We start from the raw sequence: 27,512 nt of genomic DNA, 5'->3' as shown, positions 1-27,512 counted from the left end.
ACCCTTATGCAAGAGAAGAAATGAGTTTGTTGGAGATCTGTTAGATAACTGATCTCCTGGTTGTGAGCAGGATATGGGGAACTTGCTACTTAGTGGTATCTTTGGAGCTTGGTTGTCTCATAGCTAATGATTCTAATGCTTATGGGTGCAGAATTGCATGAGAAGTGGATAGGTTAAAGTGTAGAGCACTGATGCATTTTATGACAGGATCTGTTCTTTATAATTTCCTACTTTTTTAGTAATTGCCTTTTGAAAGCTTGCCTTTGGCATGTTCTGTTTTAGACATGGTTGTTATCCTGAGGAGGTTTTAGCAAAATAGTTGTTCTCCATTTAATCACTCTTGGCACATCATTCTGCACATGAACCTCCTTGACTGAGACCACAGTTTTGCAGCTGTTTGGCCAAAGGGAATTGAGTTCATGTTAGGCCATATGAGAGATTTGATGGTAATTGGCATCACTTTATACTGCAGCAAAGCAGATGAATGAATGGATATTGACTCTGTGTTTTCTCAGCTCATCAGACTAGGTTCAGGCGAGTGATGAAACATGCAGTCTGTGCTCTCTCTCTTGCATCTGTTTGGGAAATAGAGTCCTTAATTCTCCCAAGCCTCAAGCTGACCTGCAGTTCATTATCAGTAGTTATGGGTGGTGTATGCTCCTAGCAAGTCCTTTCTTCTCTCCTTCCCCTGAGTGCCAGATGCCTGGTATATAGCAAGTTGTATTCCCTGCCTCAGACATGTACACACTTGTGGCAAATAGTCACAATCATTTGCAAGCTCTAGGAAGGAGCTGGAACCAGAAGACTAGGTACCTGCTGACATATTTCTTCATGCTTCACAATCTTCTGAGATATTTTTTATCGCAGGAGAATCGTATTTGTGTACCCAAGTGTCAGGTGATAGTCAGTTTTGTCCTGTATGATTACAGTAGAACAACTGTGAGAATCCGTAGTAGAACTGGAGTTATGCCATTGTTGTTGTATTTTGCCTCTACACTATAGTAAATAATTTTCCATTGTAGAGCCTGACAGTTTGGTGTCATCCTTAGCTGTTCAGTTTAGAAAATTAACTCAATACATACTACAAGAAAACGAGGAACTTTTAGTCCTGCTCTGGCTTTAAGCTACAGTTTAGTTTACTCTCCTAGCTGTGAACAAATTTGGATTTGGTTTTCCATAGTGTAAACTACTTTTTGGTTGTGTCAGTTCCTGAGTTCTTAAGGAAAGTAAAATCTGCCTTGAGTGCTAGAGTACCCAGAGATACCTAAATGCAAACTGCAAATGTAGTTGTCCTGGTACCTTGATTTTAAAATTATAACAAGTATAACAGCAATATCTTTTTTAAGAAAACTGATATACTAGATCTTTTCTTCCCTTAGAAGTAGGCCCTAGAGACATGATAATCTGAGCATAAGCAATGATAAAATCTGATGCTATACAGAATAAAGCGTGTTTTCTAGTCTGTGTCAATATACAGGTTGGCTTAAAGTTTGCATCTGCAGCTTAATATTGACCTTCACAGTGCTTACTGTCAGGTATTAACATCTTCATAGACATCCTCAAAAACTTACATGTAGCTACAGAATGCTTCATTTAAAGATGTTGTTTATAGCATTTTGAGTAGGATGACCATTAAACATTTTAAATATGCATCCATACAGGTAGGCAGTGCTGATCTAAGCTGTGCTTTGTAAAAGCTTAGTTGAAGCTCACTAACAAGCAGGAGGAAGTCAAATGAACGAATCTTTTCTAGTTCCTATACAGTCATTGCTTTGCATTTGAATTCTTACAAGACCTTTCACAGAAGGATTTCTTTCCTGGCCGAGGATATTCTTATGTGCTTGAGTGGAAACATGAGAGGCTTTATACCAATACCAGATTGTTCTCTAAATATAGCCACTTCTAGTGGTTATTTTAAACTGTGAGTTATTAGGGCAGTAACTGTAATTTGTTTGAACAAGAAGAGAGAACATTGCACAGTGAAGTTGTCTTATATGGAAATAAGATGAGTGGTATGTGTAGTTTGGACTACCACATGTAGGTGGAAACCAGAGAGCTGTAATCAGTGTTTGTTTTTATATAAATTTGGAGTGAATATAAAGTGAATATAAATTCACAGCTGATGGATGCTGAAGCCAAAAATAGGGTACGTGATCAATCATCCCTTATTAACATAGGAATGAGAATCTTTTTCTACGCTGGGTCAGCTAGATATTTTTCTGTTAGTTAAAAAGTTATCTTTTAATGGTTGCTTAGATTTTGTGCTTTTTTTTGAATTTTTTTTTTTGAGAGAGAGAGACTATTTTGTGTTTTCTGTTAGTTGTTCATTTAGAAGGGAGTTTCATTGCTATGCCTATGGTTGATCTGCAGGTTAGTCCACTAGAGAGAGGAAGCTGAAGCCCAGAGCAGTAAGAAGTTTCAATGAATTCCACAGCCTGAAAATATTCAAACAATTCTGTGAAAAGGCAAAAAAAAAAACCTACTTCATCTTTGAAGTTTGCTGGAAAATTTAATTGTTATCTGCTGGACATCTGCACTAGCTGAATCATCCTCCTAAGATTTTTTTCCTGATTCAGTGGTTATATCCATCTGATTTTGTACAGTGCGTGTATGAGCTGTTCTGTGCTGCAGTTCTGGCAGGCAAGGGTGGCAGATAGAAGGGTCTCATAGGAATGTTTCACTTTAGCCTGATGGAAGAAGGCAGCCTGTAAGGCTTTTTTGGGAGAGATGTTAGCAGGCTTTACCTGGCCAGGGTGTCTGTGCATTTAAGCACAAGTCACTGAGGAGGTTGTGCGGTGTGCCTGGTGGATCTGCTGCAGGTTTCCATTAGTGCTCCTCTTGTCCCCTGAGGAAGGTGACATGAAACAGCCCTGCAAAGGCATGGATGAAAGTTTAGGAGTGGTAGATTGTCCAAAGCCATGAATGCAATTAGATAGGTAAAGCAGAGTAAATCTCTTGAAAAGGGTGCTGAAGGAATCCAAGTCAAAGAAGAATTGATACGCAGCATGGAATTTCAAAATTTAACCAGGAGTCATGGTGTCTGGTTGATTTCCAGTCTCTTCATCTCTTCCAACTTTTTATAGCAGTATATTACCAAACAATAAATTATTTTTTTCCAGAAAGCTGAGAGAATTATAAAAATTGTGAATTATTGAGACCTTTGTCAATCCTCTATCAACCATTTCTGCTGCTCATCAACTCTAGCTAATACCAATAGTCTTATGTCAGCAACAGTCTGCAAGCATCCACAGCCAAAGAGCCTTAAGGTGTGAGATAATATAGGTAATACTCCAAATAATTGATTTTGCTCTTTTCTCCAGTTATAACAGATTTTTAATTTTCAACTAAAATAATTAATTAAATTAATTGCTTTTAAAACACCAATTGCAATGAGCTACTCTATACTCACTGCTTTATTCTCCTATCTCACTGGCTTATTGCACAGTTGCATAATATTTAATAATAATAATATGGAGATAAGCACAACACAGTACAGTGCAGGCACAGAATTGAGGCCAAGAAGTGCATATGGATTGTAGGGGGAAATCAAGACCACCAAAATCTGCTGAAGCCCTCTGAACTATTTCCATAAAGGCCTGAAGGAATGTAGTGTGTGTGTTAACTGATTTGCATAGAAGGCAAGAAGTTTATCTCAAGAGAAAGGATAATTTACCTGTAGGAAGGTAACTCCACAAAGCCAGGGTGCTTGGGCACTGCCTGGACACCCTAGCTGTGTTCAATACTAGAGCCAGGACAGAGTCTCTCTCTCTCTCTCTCTCTCTCTCTCTCCTCTCTCTCTCCCTCTCTCTCTCCCTCTCTCTCTCTCTCTCTCTCAGATTAACATCTCTCTCCCTCTTCTCTTTATCCCTACCCCTTTATCCAAAACCCACTGCTGTGAGTTTATGCGGGAGGTCAGGGACAAACACAAATTTCCTTGCCAAGGGTGTAATTTGGTAAGCTTTTGAAGATACTCTGACATCATTCCTTTTGACCAGGAGCTTCTATCAATCTTACAGAATCTTTCAGAAAATTTAGTTACCTATTTGCATGATGCATTTTATTGACACCCCCACTCCATTTTACATACATATATATATATATATATTTATATAGCAAAGTTCTTTGCAGCATTCTTGTGTTATTACATTTTCCTAAATTCAAAATGTGAATATTTTTTGCCTTAAATGGTTGTTTCATACAAGGTCAGCTTGTATCAGCTTCTTGGTAGCTTTAGAGACCAGGCTTTTGAAGACTGGTACGTGAGTTCTTGTGCTTTCTTTCCTTCCTCAGAGAACTGCAGCTATAGGAATACTGGCTCAGTACTTCGGGTTACTTCAGTATCATGCATTGAAAAGCTGTCTTTTTGTTTTTTCCGAGTTCCCAAAAGTTACAAGTATTCTTGTTTTCCAAGATAAAACTTGGCAAGCATCTACTCTTGTGGCCTAGCTTACTCTCAGCTTCTTCTAAGGTGTGGAGCAACAGCAGCTCTGGGAGTTTCCCCCTCTGTGTGCTCTGGAAGTCTTTCTCCTGCTTCACAGTAGATGGAGAGGCTGGGGAGAAGGAGAGAAGGTTGCACTGGTGCCATTATTCATGGCAAATGTCTCTTGTGTGTGTGTGTGTGTGTGTGTTGTGGAGCAGCTGTTGATGCTATTTGAGTCTGTAGCCTGGAGCAGAGGCTGGAAAATACATTCCTGCACCTTTTTGCTCTTAAGAGTCAAACAGCCTGTGTATGAAATTTGAACCCAAAATAACAGTTGTCCAGCTTGTCTGATTGCTCATTAGCATTTAATAAGGGATTAATTGTTTCTGTATCCCCAGAGATGTCCATTGATACTTTTTGGATGAGCACAACTGCAGATTTCTTGAGTAAACAATGAACTTTCTCTGCAAGCAGCAGAAGTTTCTGACCACGCAGAGTAACAGGCAAAACTGGAGGGATCAGCTGCAGGGACAAGCTTGAAAATCTGTTTCTTGCATTGTTTCACTAAAAACAAAGCAGTGAGTCATTGCCAGTGACCAGCCAGACATGCCAGCACTCCTGTCGGTGCTGTGAGCAGAGTATGGGAGCACTCACATGCCCCCAGTGCGAGCTCCTGGCTCCCATTTCCCCTCAAGGGACGCGTGTTTGCAGAAAATACTTTTGCAGCAGAGAATTCGCTCTTCCTGGGGAAGCTGCAAACAGAGAGAAAATGTCTTGGGACCGGCACTGCATTTGTTTGTTTATGCTGTATGAACTTCGGTAACGCCTTCAAGTGTTCCAGCATTTGCCTTGTCTCAACTTCTGAGTTATACTTTATGGCAAATATGACACTGAAAAGCATTCTCAGAAAACACGGACTAAGGACTGTTTTTAGAAAGACCACACAAAGCTTGGCAGATAGAGCAAAGTTATTTCTGCAGGGTTTATTTTCTACATAGCTTGGTTTTATTCAAAATGAATGCGAGGCACATGCTGCTTAGCTCGGCTCGTGTGTTCATACAGTTGATACCACAGCCAGCACAGGCAGGCCTCCACACTGGAAAATGTCAACAGGAACTGGGAGGCAACAGGAGTGAAGTGTCACAGTGTGCTTATTCTACACTTTATTCATACCTGAGCATCCATCTGAGACCACTCTTGGATACTAATGGCCAGCTGGGAGGAGGTGACGCCAGGTCTGCTGGCACATTTCGGGATTCTTTAATTGCATTGTGAACAATACTCAAAAGTAGGGTGCACATTTGCAAGGGAACCACTCTTTTAGCATAGTGTTAAGTGCCCAGTGAGGTTTTGCACAGAGAGTGTAAGTTAATTTAAATAGTTTTATGTTTTATGGATTTAAACTTCATTGATGTCTATTTGATGACCCTAAGATCACAGAATAACAGAATATGATGAGTTGGAGGGGTCCCATCAGGATCATCAAGTCCGACTTGCAGCCCTGCTCAGAACTCCCCAAGAGTCATACCATGTGCCTGAGAGCATTTTCCAAACTCTTCTGGAACTCTGTCAGGCTTGGTGCTGTGACCACTTCCTGGGGAGACTGTGCCAGTGCCCAGCCACCCTCAGGGTGAAGAACCTTTTACTGATATCCAGCCTAAACCTCCCCTGACTTAGCTTTGTGCTGTTTGGTTGAGTCCTCTCATTGATCTCAAGAATGCAGAGATCAGTGTCTGCCCTTCTGCTTCCCCCCTTGAGGATGCTGAGGAATACAATAAGGCCTCCCCTCAGTCTCCTCCTGTCTAGGCTGTTCAGGATATAAAATAAGTAGAATAAGGCCTAATAACCTTAATGATCCCTTAGGGGGAATAACAACAATAATATAATAATAATAAATATCTAATGGGAGGCTATAAACTTCATTACTTTGGAAAGTTTTGACAAGATTTTACTTTTTGAAACAGGAGTCAGTGAGGACATCTTGAAGAAAACAGTGTCATGAACTGGCAGATTTTGACTGATAGATTTTTTCTATGACTCATTTATATCTCAGATTTTACTTCAGTCTTGACAAAATGTGTCTTACAGCTCAAATGGGATATGCTGAATTCCTTTGTGAGTGATTGCCCGACCATAATATTGGATTCAATGGAATGACATTGCAGAAAACGCTAAAATTCACCAGCATTCTCGTGAGCTTTTCACTTCAAAAGTAATCTAGAAAAAGCATGGAAATATTTGAGGCTTGTGTTACAAATAAAGTTCTTAGCATCTGTGATGACAACTGTCCCAGGGCAGCTGGGGGAGCATTTGAAGGGGATGCCTGAAGGAATTAATTTGTTGACTGTTGCCTAGTACAGGGAAGCAGAGCAGCCACGAAAGTGTGACAGACGTGTGAAGACTTGACTGGGACAGACAGATGGCAGAGCCCTGTGCCTGGTGACATCTGATGGCCTGAGGTGAATTCAGATGTGTTAGGTGGTTTGCTGAGTTGGACAAGGAAGGATTTGATTAGCTATTTTAATTAAAATAAATATATCAAAATTCAGTTGCTTACAGTCAGCAGTTAGATATGCTTTAGAAAGCCAAATTCTGCTTCCTAAATGTCCTAAATGACTAAACATTCATACCATTGACTGGCATACCATTGGCTATGTCTTTGTTCCTTATATCAGAGTATGTGCAAGGAGTTGTCTTTTGCTTTTGATACTAGGTGATCCTCACTAATTTTGGGTAGTTCAATTACCCTGCTTGGAGCAGAAGCTCCATGACTGAATCTCCTTCCAGGGACTGCAGCTACTCAGGGGAGAGAATCTTAAGGCATCAGCCCCTCCCCACAGAGGTCCAGAGCATCCTGTAAAATACTTCATGAACTTTATGGATATTGAGACCATCAGTAAATTCACCACTGTGTGTATAAGAGATGCTGGGGAGATTACAGTTATATATCTTGGGACTGTTTTGATAAACCCTTCTCCAGTTTTGTGGATTTTGGCTCAGTCTGCCTGTACACCTTACACCCACCCTCAGTTGCTACCAGCCCTTGCCAAGCAGGTATGATGTACAGGACTGCAAGCCTAGAAGCATCCCTAACAAACTGAAGCCAGTCCTTGAAATGGCTAATTGATGGATGCAATTGTGTAGAACTCCAGGAAATGTTAGTCATGGGCTAACGTGGCTGTGATGTTCAACACCAATAGATGTGCTCCTTGACTGAAGGTTTCGTGATTGTGCATGTTCAGTCTTCACCACTGCATGTGCCTTGCCTGGGATGAAGCTTGCTGGGGCAGAAGATGAGTCACTGCAGCTGCTTTCTTGCTTAGTGTCAGTTACTCAAGAGTGGCCATTGAGTGACTAGAGCAGGAGCTAAGGGGCTGCTCAACAGCAGCCAGTGATAAACTCATTACTAGACAGTGCTCTCCAGCAGTTTTTGGAAACGGATGGTGTGGCAAGGCCAGTTCCCTCAGGTGACCTGTGACCAGTTACTGCCAGTGCTCATCAGGATCTGATTAGCTCACCTGTAAGCTCTTTCTGTAGCCAGCTGTTTCAGCTCATATATATAAATGTGTGCCTCACCTGTCTGCAGTTTTGTTTGCATTTTAGGATGTGAGATCATTGATCAGCCCACCATTAGCCTGCCAGTTATCCCAATGATTCTGGTATAAAAAAAGAATATGAAAGTACTACGCTTATGTAAAGCAAGAAACTTAACTCATAGGAGTTCAACTTCTGTTCAACTTCTAATACATATTTTAAGGTTTTTTTTCCATCTGTGTGGGACCTGGGGCCCAGCTGAGCAGCAGAATAAACATAATTTCTACAACCCAAGCAGATCTGTAGTTTTCCTTGGAGTGATAAGGTTTGTGTACAAAGTTTACATTTTAGTTTATCTGATGTAGCTCAGAGAGACAGAAAAGTATTCAGGCAGATGAACTGTTTTCCAGGGTAATGCAGTAGGCCAAGTGATTTGGCAGATGCCGAGAGAGCAGATCCAGGCAGTAGAAAAGTTTAGCTTTTATAATCTTGCATTTAGTGCATCCACATTGTTTGCAGATGTACTCCAGAAGGCCACCAGTTGAGGTTTTTTTATTTCCCCAAGCGAAAACCTGGTCCAGGACCTCCCGTGCATGCTGTGACCCTACTCTGTCATGCACCAAAGCCAAGTCATGATGAGCAGACTTCTTTCCCTGCTCATGCCAGCTCCAAAGCTTACTTGCCCTCTCCCTCCCAGGGCCACTGCTTCCTGTGACCAGAGTCTTTTCTGCTTCCCTGATTAAGTCTAGGATTGCTTCAGAGCTTGGCTTAGATGGTGAACTCCACAGGCTTTTAGTTTAACCCCTTTGGAGCACAAGGACATTACTCAACCAAGAAATCTTTACTTTCGACATAAAAGCCTGATCTTCCAGATGATGTAAATCCAGACATGAAGGAACCAAATCAGGGTTGGTTGGGTTGGAGCATCTCTTCTCTTCCTTAAACTCTTACTCCCCATGGCTGTTCTTAACACTCTGATCCAAGGAGAAGTAGCCCCATAAATGCCCCCTTTTAAAACACAAGATGTCCTTTGTTTCACGGTTTGGCTCACCAAATTCCTTATGTTGGTTCCCTGTGGGCTGCTGGCCTACAGTTTCATGTGGATTGCAGGTTTGATAGGTTTTTTTCTTATCATATCATTATGATAAGAATGCTGCTCTATTATGTTCATATCACAGAGCACGTTATGTGCACATAATACAGAGCAGACCTCATAATGTATTACCTGCATACTCCACCACATCACACCATGTGCACCTGTGTAAGCAAATAAAAGGAGTGATGAGCAAAGTCAATAAACAACATAATGCAAAGGAGTGAAATTTCATCTTTTTCTGCTGAAAGAAGGATGCAGTCCACCAGGGCAAGCAGCTGTGCTGTAAGAGAGTGCATTCCCCTGTGTGCTTGATCCTGATGGAAACATGATTTAGCAAAGAAACAGAGTTAGTAATGAAAGAGATGCAAAATGTGAACGCATACATGTGTGGTGATTCTACAGTACATTCTACTGTATCTGCTTTTTATCTTTAACATTCCCTGTGCACTGAGAGCAATGGAAACTCATTTAGGATGCCAAAGAATAAAGAAAACACTTTTTTCAATTCTTTCCCATCCAGAGATTCATGGCAGAGAATTTTGTGTCTTCCAAGTATTACCTGTGTTCTGTTGACATATACCAGCTAAGAGAAGTCATGGATCTGTCTTTTGGAAAGAGCTGTTTCAAGGAAAATCAGAGATGACCAATAAAAACTTGTCAGCCTTTGTGTTAGCAGATGAAAAGTTGTCAAAATTATGTAATGAGTAGCATGAAAATGAGAACTGAGTGGTGTGAACAGCAGATTACTGAGACTGATTGGCTGTTTGGAGCAACAGAAACAAAATCTGAAAGTGCATAAAAATTGTTGAGGTCATTGTGAAAGGAAAAATCCCACATGCTTGTGGCTCGGAATAGACAGGAGATCTGGTGCATGATGTAAGGACCTTGGGACTTGAATGAGAAGAAGGAGAGGAAGCATCCCCAGTGCAGTCGAGCAACTCCTCTAAATCAGAAGCAGAAAACATCAGCTCAGGCTGGACCCTTTCCAGACCTTCACAGGCAAGCTGACAGATGGAGGCTGGAAGACTTTTCCAGGGTGGCAGTGGCTGCAAGCCGATGCCACAGTCACAGAGTGTTTCAGGGCTAATTGTAATAGTTTTGACAAGCTTGCTAACAGCTGTATTTCTGAACTTCCTGGGGGAGCAAAGGCCAGGGCAGGAGATGGAGCTGATAGTTAATTCATAAAGCTGTCCTTTGGGAAAAGAGCCTGGGAAAATTTATGGCCCAGGGCTGGCAAACAGGATTTCTCTGGCCTGGTCTGATGAATGTGGCAAGAAAAAGATTAAATCATTAATTTCAGTCCCTGTAGGGAGACTCAGTTCGTAGAGTAAGTTGAGCTGGAGGGTAAGCTGCTGGAGGAACTCCTGGTGTCAGGTTTGTCCATTTGGCCAGAGGAAGGTGGGTGGCTACCTGGGTGAACTGCCTGTGTGTTCATCATACCAGGCGATGCTTTTCTAAAAAATTGATTGTTTTTAATGAATACTACGCAGCTTTGTGAGAGTTGGATGCCGTGTTGACTCCCTGAAGAAGATGGCTAGCAGAGGGGCAGATCTGGTGGGGAGTTCAGGTTCCCTCCCTGCCTGGAAGAGCAGCCAGCAGCGGCCAGGTGGGACCACAGGCTTTTTCTGCAAAGAAGTGACAGCTTTAGGCTTGAAACTGCTGCTGCCCTTTGTTGTAGACACAGAAGAGAAAGAAAAACCTTGACAATAGCAATGCATGTCAGTCACTGCATACAATGAACACAAAAAACCCACCTCCTGCTTCTCCTCAGCTATTTTCACAGAGCTACTTTTAAGAAACTATGGAGGAGACAAGGAGGCTTAAAGAACAGAATGTTTTTCCAGTGATGACAACACTGATCAGTCCCAGGGCATACCATGTAGGTAGTCTGATGTGAGTCTAACAGCTTATCAGAAATAAAATAATGGGTGGCTATATGGGAAAGAAAACACCAGTTATACCCTGCAGCATCAAGTAGCTTTAATCATGGCACCACCCTGAATGCTTTGGGACTGAGTCTCATTATGTTCATTAATGTGGGCCAGGCTTTTCCACTCAGCCCTGCATATGTTGTGAGTGCATCCGTCTGTCCAGGGGAGAAACTGCTGCTGCAGATCTCCTAAGGGCCAAGGGGAAGGGATTAAACACCAGCTCTGGCAAAAGCGGATCACTGTTTGTGTTCTTGTGGACACTCTGAAATGAGTTACCTACCCGTATCGTTTTAATCAATCCCTTTCCACTAATGAGGAGAAACAAATACGAAGAGATATACCTAAAGAAAATAAGAGTTCAGGCAAAAATTAACACGAAAAGTCTAGTTAAAAAGGTGCTGAGATGTCACTGACTCCTGGGGAGCAAGGGGAAACTCAAAATGAGGGAGTGACCCCCAAAGACTGTGCCCTCCTCAGGCGACTGCATTGTCTGGGAGACAAAAGGAACACGGCAGACAGACCCCGCCCGGTGCAGCCTTCTCCCTGGATCAAAAAACCGGGAAGGCAGGAGCTTCCAAAGCAGTCGTTGTAGCGGGATTGCTGGTGTAGCCGCGACACTCCAGCCCCGCGATGTGAGTTCATGGGGTGCCGGTGCTCAGTTCCCGAGCAGCTCTTCACCCGGGGGAAGGAACCACCTCCCCAGGCTCTGGAACAGCGTCCTCCAGCCGCTACAAAATACACACTGCAAAATTCACTCAGAAACAGGTCTTGATGCTGAAATGCAGCTTCTCGGGCTGCTGCTGCTTTTTGTCCACAAACCTGCCAAAAGAACCTCCTCTGAAGGCAAGAAAGAAACAAAAAAACCAAAAAATCCTATGAACGGGGGGGAGCCGCTGGTTTGAGCCGGAGCTCGGACGCAAGAGGACTCTGCTTGTGTGACCCTGGCTTTAAAAGTCCCGTGTTTCCTTCCGCATTCCCGGTTCTTAGAGACACTGTAACAATTTTAGGCACAGATAGATGTGGAATAAAATTAATTTAAAATAAATAAATAAAATTTTGGGTTATCCACCACACTGTTGCTGCGTTTTCTTACCTGCAGGATCCAGCTGAGGAAGAGGGCGTGGGGCCTCCATGTGCAAAGTTCATTTGCAAAATTTTGTCCCTCTGGTTGTAATATTTTCAACTAACTTTTTCTGGCCACCTAAGAAGACTTCACAGGTCTCAGAAATGTGCTGCTTTTCTACCTGTTTTTTCTCTCTTTATATTTTTTTTTCATAATAAAAAATAAAAAGAAATCCCAAAACTAAAGTCAAGACCCAAAATCAGGATTCTGAGATTCCATAGAAGGATTAATTAACTAGATTAACTGTTAATTAACTTTTGATTAACTTTTGTCCTAAGAAACCCTGATAACATTCTTTCCTGTTCCTGTATGGGAAATACAGAGAAAATCAAAACAGGACTTGCAAGTGTTAGGCATTTCTTTCAGTTTCTTTTTTGTATAAATGAGTATCTAATCAAATGTAAATTCTCAAACTTTTCCTGCTTCGTATTTCCTTATTATTGCTTCTCTTGGAGCTTGCTGCTTACATTCAGTTTTTCTTGTAAAGCTGTACTGTGGCTGAACTAAGTGAACAGCTGTGTCAGACATAAACTCCACAAAGAGCCAGAAGAAATCTGTGGTTACCCTTCCAAATTTTTACAGAGAAAATATATAATTGAAAAGCTAACTGGTAATTTTATTTATCTCTGTGGTTGTTTGGAGGGCTTTTTTTTTTCCAGTTTTCTCAATGCCATTTGTTTTAGTTTATTAGCCAGCATCTGGCTTTTTGTCTTGTTTGTGCTATTTACAGAGAAAGCAATCAGTGTAGTTTCTGTGCTCTTTTTTGGAAAAGGCACTATTTCTGATCTCAGCAGACCTTTTTCCTTAGCCATTGATATAACCACTGCTGACTGATCTACTGATGCCCACCTTTATATATATATATGCTTTTGGAAAACTGGGGTGAATGACTCATGGAGTTAATGCATCACCAACCATAACTCAGAGGAGCTCTGTACAGAAGTGCTTATTAGAGCAGCAAGATGACAGACATTGATACAGGAGGATTTTAAAAATCTCATCTTTCCAGTCTTGCTGCTGCAGAGCATAGTTACATTGAGGAGGGACAGGCTTGAAGCACAGTGTCCTAATTCCCCCCGGGCTCAATGTTTTGCTTGGACATGGAGGAATGTAAAATGAGCACATGCTTGGCCCTGTAAAGTTTGAGTCAGCTATCAAGCAGAATACAGTCAAGTTACATGGTAGGTAAAGCATCATCATTGAAATGTGAGTAAAAAGTGTATGATTCACTAGCCTGAGCAGTGGGAGAGTGGTGAAGGAAACATATCTGAGTCTCCTTTCTCCCATCTCTTGTCCTGGATCTAGGTGTTTGCCTTCACCAGGCATCTGCTGGCTGTTAGCAGTCAAAGGTAGTTAGCAATCCCTGGCTTTTACCATGTCTGCAGAAGCTTGTCTTTGCTTAGGAGCTAGCAGGTCTCATTGATAGAGCTTTAAACTAGATATGTCAGGGAAGGGGACAATACCAGGCTTGCCCTTGACAAGCTGTGGGATGACATACCAAAGTTAAAGGGACAGGGTGCAGGTGAGGGCCCTCAGCCAGAGGACCTGAGATGTGATGGCCACACTGGAGCACATCTGATGTCTTTTAGAGACAAGCCAGGGACTCCTGAGGTAACAGAAGGCAAGAAACACCAGTGAAATATCTCAGTGAAATTAGAGGGTGTTTCTCTAAGAAGGCAACATGAGCTGACTGCTCAGCTGAAGTGCCTTTGCACCAGCACACACTGTGTGGGCAAAAAACAGGAGGAGGAGGAAGCTGCTGTGCTGCTGAAAAGTTATAACCTCGTTGCCACTACTGAAACTTGGTGGAACAAATCCCATGACTGGATTGCACCTATGGATGGCTACAGGCTGTTCAAGAAAAGTAAGGGTGGAGGGGCTGCACTCTGTATTGGGAGGTGGACTGAGTGTGAAGTTCTGTCTCTGAAGAATAGGTATGAACAGGTTGAAAGCCTGTGGGTAAGATCCAGAGTGTGAGACAAGAAAGAGGACTTCATGGCTGCCCAGCCAAGGGGAGCCTGCTGACAAAGCCTTCTTGCTCCAGATGCAGGAAGCATTGTGCTTACAGGCTCTTGTCCAGCCATGGGCCTTCAACACCAGACAAGTGACACAGTGAGCTGTGGGCAGTCCAGGAGACTCTAGTAGTGCTTGGAGGATAACTTCTGAAGCCAGGTTATAGACAGCCCTACCAGAAGGGACGTGATACAGGACCAACACAGGTTAATTTGGGCTGTCAAGATTGGAGGCAGCCTGGGCTGCAGTGATCATGCACTGGTGAAGTTTGCAGTCCTGAGGGATATGGATCAGGCAAAGAGAAAAGTCAGAATCATGAATTTTAGGAAAGCAAAATTCCAGGTCATCAAGGATGTGGTCAATAGGACCTTCTGGGAAACTGCTGTGTGGGACAAGGGAGCAGAAGAAGTCTGGTGGATCTTTAAGGATGCTTTTTGTAGAGCACAAGAACTAGCAAAAGGTGGAGAAGTTCAGACAAGGAAGGCAGAAGTCTGGCATAGGTTAGTCAGGACCTGCTGGTCAAACTAAAGGGCAAGAAAGAAATCCACAGCCAGTGAAAGCAAGGACAAGTATCCAGGGAAGATTATTGGGTGACAGCCCAGTTGTGTAGAAATGGGGTGAGGAAGGCAAAGGCAAAGCTAGAGCTCAGCTTCACAAAGGTCACAAAGAACAAAACTAAGAGCTTCTACAGGTGTGTCAGCCAGAAAAGGCAGGTCAAAGAGAGCATTTACTCCCTCAATAAGCAAGGCTGGCAAACTGGTAACTAGGATGAGGAGAAGGCTGAGGTGCTCAAAAATTTTTTGCCTCAACCCTCACTGGCAGCCTCTCTTCCCCATGCCTCTAGAGTGAATGGACTGTAAAATGTGGCCAGGGGAGCCGAGGCCCTCAGAGACAATCAGGTTTGTGACCACTTGAAGAACCTGAGCATACATAAGTCTATGGGACCTGATGAGATGCATCCCAGAGTCCTGAAGGAATTGACTATATTGTTGCCAGGCCACTTTCCATGATACTCAAGAAGTTGTGTCAGTCAGAAAATGAAAGTTCAGCTTTCCTGTATTTGCACAGCATCTTACACTGCTTAGGGCTGCATCTACCTCCTGATCAAGTAATTGCTGGAAATTGCATGCTTGTGTTTCTGTGTCATCAGGCTTTTCCTAGAGTTTTGTGACTACTCTCATGTGCCTTCCTGTGATTTTGAAGAGTAGCCCTCTCTTGGTACCTCCTGGATGATTGCTGTAAATTAACTGTCATGGACATTTTCAGGAGGATTGTGGCATGCTGCAAAATGAAGCTGTATGTTACATTTTTGAGAGGCTTCATCAAATTCTCCACAGACTGGAAAATAACCTTCTATTACTGCCACAAACAAGTGTAGAAAGTTGTCTGCTTCTTTACTCCAAGCAGCTCCCCCTTCTCCTTGCTTTGCTCTCACAATTGCTCTCTGTCTGTCCCTGAGGTCTGCATTGTGAGACCTTCCTTTCTGCATCAATGGCCTGTCATTGCTGGTGCTCAAGTACAGTTTAGGGTAAAGGCCATTTAGTGAATGCCAGCATTCATTTGGAAGAAATTTAGCGTTGGCATTTTCTGTGCTTGGTACTGCCAAGTGCCACGCTCCCTGATCCTGATTAGCAAAGCATTTAAACTTACACATAAAGCTCTCTATGAGTGCTCACATTGATTTTAGTGGAGCCAATTACACATTTCAATTTTCAAAAGAACGTAAAATTATTAGGTTGGGAGTGAGAGCACTCTGTTTCTGGAGAGTTAATGAATATGTAAAATTAATCTTTTTAGAAAAAGCAACCAACCTCCACCCCCAGTTAAGAAAGGAGTTCATGATTTTTGCTCTTGTACCTATGGTGAATCAAACCAAGTGGGAGCAAGTGCACAACACAGACAGCATAGTCAAATTTACACTGACATCATCATCATCCAGATTGGAAATTATAAGAGTTTTTCTTTTAAACCACTATTTTCATAGAAGAAACCTTAGTCTACATATATTAAGTTTTAAAACCTGGCAGCCATTTAAGCCTCATAGCTGGTAATTTGAGGCTTTCATGTGAATGTATTTTCCTATGTCAATGCTAATTTATTCCCCCCCCCCCAAAAAAAGATTGCTATTATAAGAAGGATCTGTTTTCTGTGGGGTTTCTGTTGAAGTACAGACAAAAACAGGGCTGACTTCTAAACTGAAATTGCCAGGCATGGATTCTGAATTGTAGGTTTCTTTGTAAGTAAGATGATCCAAATTCAGGGTTGCCTAAGAACATAGATTATTCATCTGAATAGGATATTATCAATTACATCAATTAAAACCAAATGTTCAAGAAGCATTTGACTTCTGATGGAGTCTTGATGATTTCCCTCTGTCTTCCTATGAAGAAACACGTGCACCTTGGGCAGGCATATTCCAGCAAACAAATGCTGTCTGTGCTGACTTGCGTGAGCTAGCTTGCATGAAAGTGGATGCTATGGACTCCCATGTTATTTAGTGGCAGATTAAGTATTTGGCATGCACATTAGGTGACTATTTTAAAATATTTATTCCTGTGTTTATTTTTCTTTCAAATACTGCTGCAGTAAGAAGTTACTTGTACTTAACCAGTGATTTTGTCTTTCCCCAGTAGACTAAAACCAGACAGCAGATACAAAGAGAAATTATGATAAGAAGCAAAAAAAATTCCATTCCCTAAAGAGGGAAAGAGAATGCAGCTTTTCTGAATTTGCACACTTACACTGCTTAGGGCTGCAGCTATCTCCTAGCAATCATTTATCCTACATCACTTGAACAAAACGTGCTGTACAAATGGGTTGCTGGGCACTGTGTCTGCAGGTGAGAAAGGGAGCAAATGCAGGGGAGTGCTGTAACATGCAGTTCCCAAGGAATCAGGTGTTGTCAGGGTGACTGTCTGCTCATGGCATCTTCCTGGGGGGTCTATGGAAGAGGACTTTGGGAACCTCATAAATCAGATCTTTACCTGTGCTTTGCCTTGAGGGTGTGGTGACCCTCCATGCAGATGATTTTTTTCCATTGGAGAGAATACTTCTGAAAAGGCAACAAGGGAGCTTCTGGGAAGCAACCCCAGGGTGTCTTGGTAGAGTGAGAGGGTTCAGGCAGGATTTGGGAGGGGATATGTGTGCCTCAAAGGCAAGCAATGTATTTAACATCAGTGGGACTACTGACATTTCTGAGCTATCCAAGTATCTACGTATGCATGGAAACTGACAAGCTCTGTGGTCAAGTGAGATGAGATTAAAGAAGAAGTGTATGCTATGGAAAGTATGATGTGCTGCTGGGTAAAGGGCTAATTTGACACAGGCTCTGACAGCACTTTTAACTCATGCTTGCAACTTAGGCAATGAGAATTAGTATCAGAAATGGGATTTGTCCAATATACATTGACACTAGGTTAGAAGGATTATTTTCCTGATAGTCTATGGGATAACATTTCAGACATGGGTGTCCTTGTTTGTCTTACTGTTTTGTTCTGTGGTGTGTTTTTGTTTTCTGATTTTTAAAGTTTATTTTTAAGTTTTCATTTTTTGTATCACTTTTTTCCTGGCATTGCATTGCAGGTTTCTGTGACTCCTGTAGTCCATTTTGCTTTTCTAATCCTGGCTTTGACATCTTAGTAGAGCCTCTAAGACCATCCTTATGCCTCACTATAATTTATTTACTGTTGCCTCACTTTTCTACAAGTTGTTTCTTTTGTATATTTTTTCCTTCTCATGTACTTCTGGCTTGTCATTGCATACTTTCATTTTTATATGGAAGGATGTTTTAGACCTTGCCCCAGAGAGTAATTTTAAAATAATCTTGGCCTGCTCGTACGTTTAAATGTTGCTTTATATTTCACAATGTTTTGAATCAGCAGACTTGAACATGTTAATTTTACTACTTAGAAGTGTATTTCTAGTTTTACTCTTTGAAACCAGAAGTGCTTTGGGAGTTTTTAGCTCCAGTGTCTCATTTTATGTGGTTTATTTTTAAACCTATATGAAAATAAAAAGTTTTGATCTATAAAACACTAGAATATTCCTGCAAAATATTTCTGTGTGTGCAAATTGTCTTGTCAATCAAATTGTCTATCTACAGCTATCAGTGGATACTGAAGGTACTGAAGTAATAATTTGCTTTACACTAAATATATATATGTAAAAATAATATATAAAATAAAACATACTGTCTCAAAATTTCCAATATTTAAAAATTGTGTTTAAAAATGGTGGGAGACACATGAAGGCACATTTGTGTGAGTACGGTAGGATATCAAAAGGTTAAGTGTCTTAGCAGATGAGTGGTGGTCTCAACTTCCTGACCTGGTCCCACAGCTACCATTCTTTCCTAAATAAGTATTTCTTACAGGGATGCAAAAACAAAGCTTCTGACATGTATTATTCTGGTGTGTGTCTGTCCCCAGGACATTACATTTCTGTGGACACATCCTACGAGGGTGAGAAAGCAGTGCTGTCCAGCCCTGATCTGTACTCTGAGGAATGGAGCTGTGTCAGACTGATCTATCAGATAGCAACTACTTCAGACACCTCACCTGATCCTGCCAGGCTCAACCTGTACCTGAGGCAGGAAGGAGAAAGTTTTGATCGTTTGCTGTGGTCAGCCAAGGAGCCATCAGACAGCTGGCTCATAGCTAGCTTAGATTTAACAAACAGCACAAAGAAGTATAAGGTAAGCTCAGTTTTAGAAGATGCCACAGGCTTTCTGGTGCATATGTTGGGCTGAACAAACTTCTTTTTTTAATATATGCAAACCTACTTTGTGCCCTGTTCTTGGCTTTCATTTCTGAGGCTGGCAGCACAAGTCAGCTGAGCCCTCTGTCCTAGCAGCCATCAGCATGAGGCAGTGCTCTGACCAGCAGCCCTGTGGACCAGCTCACAGGGACACACGGCCAGCTGAGCCCTGCTGTGAGGATGCTTCATCTCCTGGTATCCCTGTGGAGCTGCTGGTGCTACGTGGCAGATATGGGAACTCCCAGGTCCTGGGTCTGCAGCTGCGCTCACTTATTCCTGCGCTCTCTGCCTTTCTGGAAGGAGTCAAATGCTGACAGAAGAGTATTTCTACCCAGAAAACATCATGTTGCATCACTCACAATAACATCTTGCATAACCACAGCTGAGGAATATGGAGCTCCATACTCTTAAATGAAGTGTGGGAATTTTTTGCCTTGTCTCATTGTCCTTCAGCATGTCTTCTGTGGCTGAAGAGCACTGGCTCGATCTGTAATGCATTCTGCCAAGCTCTTTCAGCAAAAGCACACCTGGCTGTAAGGATCATGGTTCCCCAAGAAACATTTAATTTGTTCTCCTGATAATCCTGTTTAAATATGCAAGGTACTAATGAAATTCTAAAATTGCCAGTTTGGTTTATATTGTGCAGCTTGTACTGGAAGGTGAAATGGGACAAGATAAATCCACCAGTATAGCAGTTTTTGAAATCAAAATAACTTCTGGATATTGTATTGGTAAGTATTCCTCACTTAACCCTCATATTCTCTGCATAGAAAGGAATGCCTTATTGGCAGTTTTAAAACTTTTTATGAAGGATCTGGGTTTAAAAAAAAGACAATGGCCTTTTCCTAGTTGAAAAATACACAGCCATATTCTGTACAGATAATTTTTAAGCTAAGAGTGCACAAATTAGTAAGTGGGGTTTTTTCACCTATCTCTGTTATATATATATATATGTATAAATTACAACAATATAATTCCAAATCTATTTCTTGTTCAAACAGAAACAACTGTTATATTTTAAAAATACTTTGCACTGCTTCGAATACTAGATGTAACAGCTGCAAGATTATTTCTGCTCTCTGCTTGCTCATGGCTTCCTTGCAGTGTCATCTTGAAGCTGCAGACTAAAAACTCTGCTGATATATATATATATATATTTATACTTACAGCCATTGCCTCATTACATTTGCTAAAAACTGCTTATGGAGTTCAGAAATTCCAGTGTCTAGGAGACTGGGAGATCTTCACATTTCTGGAGAGCTCTGGTGGAGTCCAACCAAGTTGTCAATATTCTTTGGCTCTGTGATGGAAACAAAGCAGTTGCATTACTGTTAGGAAATACTTACCCTGCTTTGCTTCTTGCCTTCCCTGATTTACAAGTAAAAGTTCTGCTTTCACTATTTACTATAAGGAGGTGGTATATTTAAAACTGCTTTATTTAGTTCTAAATTACAGCAGTCCTATCCTGGCAAATGATGAAAAGACAGATTAGTCCAAAGAGGATGAAAATGAAAATTTTATCAAAAATTTATCAAAAATTTTGGATAGGTTTTCTTTTATTTATTATAAGCTCTTAAATGCTGTGCCCAGTTTTATAATTACAGGCGTTATCTGCTGTGCCATATGTGAAGTGCAGCTAGTGCTTAGTAATTTGCTCTTCCCATTTCTGCAATGAAAATGTGTGCACTCAGCTGGTGTTGTCTGCAATTGCAGAATGTGACTTTGAAGAAAATCATCTTTGCGGCTATGTGAACCGCTGGAATCCTAACGTCAACTGGTTTGTTGGTGGAGGGAACATTCAGAATTTTCAGTCTATCCTGCCCAAAGACCACACACTTAACAGTGCACTGGGTAAGTAACAAATGTAGAGCAGAAATATAGTGGAAAAATCAGAGTCTGTGATTCATGTATGTATGACTCTCAGACTGCGAGTTATTATTATGTGAGTTCTTTCCATTGTGGGGTTGGGGTGGGGATGGTAAGAATGATTTATGGGAAAAAAATTTAGCAGAAGTGCCTGTAAGCTTTATAATAAGGTTGTTACACTCTTTGCTAAGATTCAAAAGTACTCAAGAGGTAAGGGCAAAATTTTCAATGTGAGAGCAGGAAAATTCAACTTTTTGTGTATTCTAAATGTATGGGCCACAGGAAATTTTAGATTCTTGTACTGCTGCTCTGTACATCTGGCAGGGGTTTTATTTCCAATGGCTATTGAGAAAATAGAGTAGGAAAGCTAAGGTATCAAAACATGCTTGGAGAATCTTGGGTTAAACTGTACAGTTTAGAAGTTTTGTTTCTTTCAGTCAAATGTAAGTGTGTGCTGTTTGTACATTCCCTCAGAAGCATAAGGCTGGGAAGAATTACTGCAATTTCTGCACATGCCTTGTATGAAATGCTTGTCCTGTACACCTTGGTCAAGGAAGTGTTTTTTACACAGCTGTGAAATGGGTTGTGGGATAACTTCACCTTTGCACAAAGTACCACAGCAGGTGATGGCCAGGACATCCAGCTGCTGCTGCACACTGTGTGTTTTGGATGGCATGGTGCTTGTGGCAGTGCAAGGAATCACATCTCCCGAACAGCAGAGCTGGTCCTCTTTCCTTAACTCATGCCGCTGTGCCATTCTATTTCTTTCACAATTGTGTGAGTTGAGTACAGAGTGTCACTCCATCCCTGCATCACCCCCTGGCACTGAAATGCTGGTAAAATTCTGATGGAAGTTTAAACTCATCACAACTTCAATAGCAGACGGTGGATGAGCCTATTAAACAAATACTGTGAGAGGAAATGCTCCCAGCTGGGAGGGATGTGTTTTCTTGTAGCCACGGCATTTCTATTTCACACCAAGCCATCACTGCTGACCACTTACTGAGAAAACCTTGAGAAGCCTAAAGTCACAGAAGAGCTTTCTTTTTTGCAAGAATTGGATTGTGAAGGTGCATCATCCAGGGAGATTGTAGCTAAGCTATGAGATGTGCTAAAACTGCAGAACAAAAGTGAAGCTGAGAACTTTGCAGGCAAGTATTGCTGAAGTCACCAGTCCCTGGAAGTGGGAAATCTGGAGGAGACCCACAGCCAAGCAAGTCCTTTCCCCTCCTTTCAGCAGAGTGAAGTGAGAAGTGACATCTAAAGGTCTGAGACTGCTGTGTGCTAATTAATGTTGTGGTGCCCACACAAGCCGAATGGCACAGTTTGCAGTGGTCGTGCTGAGGTACCCCACCAGTCTGACACTTCAGTCGTCTCCAGGCTTTATACTTCTGAAGAGCCATTTTTTTGTTCATCAAATACTGCTTGATGCTGTGTTTCTGGGAGTGCAGAGGAAGAAAAACTACAATGCACAGCATGTTTGTGAACGTGAATGTGTCCTGTTTAAATTGGGGTAGCACTCCCAAAATCAAAGTGTTAGAAGCTGTACCCTTAGGAAAATCCTGCAGGTCATTTTGGTTCATATTCATGATGGGAAGGTACTCTTCTCATATGTAATGCATTTTTCTCTTCATTAACATCTCCCAGAAATCTTCTTTAAGGGTTTTACATAAAAACTCCAGTCCATGCAGTAAAAATAAGACATTTATAAACCAAATCCTCGGTACGCTGAGCAGATATGTAAGGTCTGAAAGCTATTTGACAATAATTTGACATATTAAGATAACTGCTGTGTAAAAGATGAGAAAACACATGGCTTATAATCTTGTTCATTTACTTGGATTGCTTCAGTAAAAGTTGCACTTGAGAGAGATGAAATACTCTACTGAGCTGTTGGGAGGCAGGGAGTTTACACAGTTGTTGCACATTATTCCATTTGTGAATGGCTCCCAAAGCTTAAAGTTTGTTAAGTTTCAAATATAGATAAAGATACTATTTCTAATAATAATAAAGACTTAAGAAAAGAAAGACCCGAGACTGACTGTTTTTTCCAGTGGTATTTTAGCCAAACAATTTTGGGTTGCACATAGAAGGAAAAGAGAGAAAAAAACCCTACCTTTTATAATTAAAATTTTCTACAAAGCAACCGTTGTTGGCCAGGTCATAGATATATACCTCTAGTCCCTGTTCATCTGCTGATACTTCTTGTGCATGTTTTTCTTCAATGAGTGTCCTTATACCAAGTTTTCTTCCTGCTTCTAGGTCACTATATGTATGTGGACTCTGTTTATGTCAAACATTTTCAGGAAGTGGCCCAGCTAGTCTCACCAAAGACCATGGCCCCAATATCTGGCTGCTTATCTTTTTATTATCAGCTTAAGCAGGAAAGCAGCATTGTTTTTACTGTTTACCTCAGAGACATGAGCGGCTTTTATGAAGAGATCTGGAAAACAGACAGTGCACTAAATGCAGACTGGGCACTGGCAGAAGTTGACTTCAACGCGCCGTATCCCATGGAGGTAAAGCAAGCCTTCCTGCACAGTCTAGCTGTGAATTCCAGCTTGCCTCAGAGATGAGTGACAACTCAGGCTATGCCAGGAGCATGGTAGGGATCATCCAGTGTCTGAAAGATGGCTGTAAAGGTGGTGATGATCTGTGATTTCCTTCCTTCGTTGCGTAAAGGTCAAGGAGGGATCACTTTCCACACTCATACTTGATTTTGAAGCCAGATGGTGTAGTGCTTGATCAGGGAGGTTGTAGAATCTGACTGATGGGAGGTTTTTTAGTTGCTGAATAATATCAAGGTTCTCTCAGTTCCCTATTTCTGTGACTCTATGATCCATTTTTGAGGATGCTGAGTATCATAAAATAGTGCATAAGAAAAATACTGCAGGAAAAAAAGAAAATATTTGAGGTCTATTCTCCACCTTAGATCCTACAGTTCACAAAGGAAAGTCCAGACTTGGGTCCTAAGAGTACAGTAGTCCTTAAATGTGAAAGACAGCTCTTGATGGTTATTATAATGACTTTCAAGAGTATCAGAAAAAAAATGAATATTTTATTCCCTAGTGTTTTCTAAAAAATACCCCAAACTTAGGAGACTGAAATAAACAGTGTATGTGTATCATATACATACATATATACTTACATGTATATTTTACACATATATATGTAATTTTTGCATATACTCTCTCTATATACTTTTAATACGTGGATTGCAAATAAATCCTACCTGCTTTAATTCCACCTAAGTTATTTTTAAATTCCCCTTAAACCTGTAGATTTCCAGAAATTATTAGGGGTAAAGCTAATTTTCATGAGATGTGACATAGCTCTTTTACTCTATAAAGTCATTGATCATCCATTTAAATCATCAGACTTGAAAGGAAAGGAAGGCAGCTCTCATAAGGCTTCATAATACAGAATGGTAAGTGAACTACTGATACCGTAAATACAAACTAAAAGGGGAAAATCAGTCTTAGCACTATCAATGGAAATTAACTAATGGTCACTTAAAGCTTGGCAATACTGTCGTTGAGTTTGTGAAAATATCCTCTGATTTCCTGGTTGCAGTCAAAAATCCATCCAGAATGTTGGAAACTATCCATACAGGAATAAATAGCAAAACACAGGATGTTGTAGCACTGGGTGAATGCACAGGGAAACCTTGTGTTCAGCAGGATATGCAACTTCAGCTCTCTCACTTAAAAAAAGATTAAAAAAAGATTAAAAAAAGATTGAATAATATTGTCCTGGAGGGAGATGGAGATAATTAAAAGTATGGAGAAGTTACATTAATGAAGTAACAGTTTTCAGCCCTTATAAAAAAAGATGAAAGTAGAATGTGGTAGAGGCTCTTAAGAGTCATGAAGGACACAGAAAAGATTAACTGTTCCCTGTTTCTCAGAATTTACATTGCTATTCCAAGTTCTCACTTACCATGTAACAGTTTTAAAATAAAATGAACAGAGGGTCTATTCATATATGAAACAACTGTAGAACTCACTTCCACAATGTACCTTGGATAACCATCACTAAAATCAGTTTAAAAACTGATTAGATAAATTAATGGGAAAGAAAGAGCTCATCAGGAATATAATGTAAGGGAAGAAGCTCTGAAAGCCTGTCATTGTCTTCAGTTCTTTATGTAGGTGCGTGCTGCTGGAAAAAAGACGCTGGACTAAACTGGCTTTCAGTCTGCTCAAGGAATTTTTATATAATCTAACACAGTAATTATCTCAGAGATAATTTTATAGAAATAATATTAAACCTTAACACATAAGTTCCTCAGTTGCTTCAGGAGGGTCTTCCTCCTTGTTTCATCAGGGTAAAGGAGATTGATCAGGATTCTTTTCACTAGCTCTCCTAGTTTGCCTTACATCTTCATCAAAATATCACAGGCATTGCTTTCAATGAAAAGAGTCTCACTCTGAAAGCATTTGTCCTTATTTCCTTGCTTTGTCCCTGGGGTTAGCTCTCAAAGTTTTCCTGTATCTCAGAGCTTTGATACTTAAAAGAAATTTTAAGACACTTCCTCAAGAGTTATAGATGGTCCTCACTTACTTGAGGAAATTAAGCCCCCTGGGAATGACTAAATACAAGCATAGTTTGATCTTTGTGGTAAACAAATCACAGCTTTTCTGGTTCTTAAATAAATTCTGTACCAGAAATCTTCCCTGACAGCTAATGCCAAGTTTCATGGGTCTGAGGATGTTTACAGAAAACTGTAACATTTAACATTTTAATAGCAGAGTAATGAATAAAGGGGTTTTTTAGCTCTGTATCCAGAAGGATTCTAGATAAAATTGGAGCTCTAGTCAGTACAGACTGATGATTGTGAACGGTGGTTTTGTATGATACAATGGCAGAAGCCTTACTACATCTTTAAAAGTAATGCTTCTTAAAGTGGAAGAAGAGCTATGTTCCATTTGGTGTTTCCTTGACCTTGAGTGAGCAACAATCTAGTGCCAAGGTCAGTCTCTGATTTATATCCCTAATAAGTGATTTAATTTAATTTGTCCCAACACTTGCAACCCTGTGTGAGATGTGCTGGAATCTGTCTGGGACATCCAGTCAGAATTCTGTATTTCAAAAATGTGCACCAAAATTATTGCTGAGTATTTGGCAGACGAATAACAACTTTTTATAATTTCTAGGTAATATTTGAAGTTGCTTTCAACAGTGCCAAGGGAGGTTATGTTGCCCTTGATGACATTTCTTTCTCTCCGGTTTACTGCAGCAATCACACAGGTATGATGAGCTCAAACTGCTATTTACTTCCCTTGTTTTCCCCCTCTGCCTTGCCACTCAGAACTGTCAGTGAGTATTTGCAATTTTGGTGCTACCTTCTCAACTGACCAGCACCGTTGGGCTCCTCTTTCTTCAGAAGACATAACAGCAGATAACACTAGTGCCATTCATTTTTTTTCTGAAACCAATCCTTAGTGCTTCTTTTCCGAAGACCTTGCCGCAGGGTCCTGCAGCTGGAATGTTGGACTGGATGCTGTATTTGCATCACTATGGGTTTTGAGAAATTACCACTTGCAAGCCTGTTGCAGAAAGAGAGGGTGGATTTTCTCAGGTGTGATGGTATGAGGAAGAAAATGCCTGGGCTTTTCATTAATGCCAGCGTAGGCATTCTTCACAGCCACATGCCCTGAGGTGTTTTTCAGAGCCAAAACATGAGCCTTGCCTCTCCGTCTTCACTCTTTCAGGAGGTATTACTCATCTCAGGCAGTGGCATGTCTGTTGGGTATTTGTTAGGTTTTCACAACAACAGACACCACCTGAATCCCTGTGACTCTGATGCAGAGGCACTTGGGACTAAGGACTTTGCCATTTGTGGCTGCAGCCTCTTAGCTAGCTGGTTGCCGGAGTTGTACTGTGGCACTAAACACTAGTCAAAAGTAGATTAGTGGTTTCCCACTTATGCCATCTATTTCTTTGGTCATAAATTTGAATTTTTTGGCTAATTCTTTCAAGTGATCAACGAAAAAGAGACTATTTTTTCCCCTTTTGTCTCAGAGTATCGGCTCGCCTTGCCTCCACTGCTGAAGTATCACCGCTGAAGGAGGTAGATTCCAGACACATTAATCATTAATAATACACATCTCTTGGCTGAGTAAATCCATTGTTTCATCATCTCCTCAATACCTTTTTGGTATTTGCTTTGCTTTGCAATGAAAATCCTGAGTTATGTTTGCAATTTTCAAGGGGTTGGAGCTGCTTATCTGTTTTTCCATTTTAATTTTCAGACAACTTATATCTGTTGAGAAATGGGATAAATCTTACAGCATTTTCTGTCCCAATGATTGAAGTTCAGATCTAATCTGAATGGTTCAAAATCTGTTCTGAATATGACAGGCTTATCTAGAGCTCTGCCTACTAACTTTGATTTTGAAGGTTGGTTTTGTGGTTATTTTAGGATTTTTTGTTTGAGAAATGAAAGTAAATTATTTGCTTTATACTTTGTTGAAATACAGAATATACTGTTTGATCCCTCTGAGTTATCAATTATTTAATTTTCAATTCTTCTGAGTAGAGAAGTTAAAAAGCAAGAGCTCTCCATTCTCCTTGTATTCGGCCATGGTGGTGGTATATATAACAGGACCGAGGGGTTTTTTACATTTATTTTTTTGGGAAGTTTTGTTGACCAAAAGTCTGGATGTTAGCCCAATGGAGGAAAAGGTACCAGAGTACTAAACTTGCTTAGCAAAGGATGAATCAGAACATGGGTTTAATGCCACATGGTAGTGCTCCACCTGCCTTTTGTTT

The 27,512-nt window shown here is 41.0% G+C and overlaps 1 protein-coding gene across 2 annotated transcripts in view; it reads left to right on the top strand.

Moving 5' to 3' along the window:
• The window catches only part of MAMDC2 (MAM domain containing 2), a 57,373-nt gene that overhangs the window by 10,444 nt on the left and 19,417 nt on the right, over positions 1–27,512 (top strand). For both annotated transcript variants that reach the window (XM_015615356.3, XM_033511320.1), the window contains exons 3-7: positions 18,545–18,810; positions 19,519–19,603; positions 20,586–20,723; positions 23,001–23,257; positions 25,895–25,988. In XM_015615356.3, the coding sequence (XP_015470842.1) occupies positions 18,545–18,810; positions 19,519–19,603; positions 20,586–20,723; positions 23,001–23,257; positions 25,895–25,988 (840 nt within the window). The remainder of the gene's footprint in view (positions 1–18,544; positions 18,811–19,518; positions 19,604–20,585; positions 20,724–23,000; positions 23,258–25,894; positions 25,989–27,512) is intronic.

This window comes from Parus major, chromosome Z, assembly GCF_001522545.3.
Source record: "Parus major isolate Abel chromosome Z, Parus_major1.1, whole genome shotgun sequence".
Classification (NCBI taxonomy): domain Eukaryota; kingdom Metazoa; phylum Chordata; class Aves; order Passeriformes; family Paridae; genus Parus; species Parus major.
This window is presented reverse-complemented; position numbering and strand designations above follow the sequence as displayed.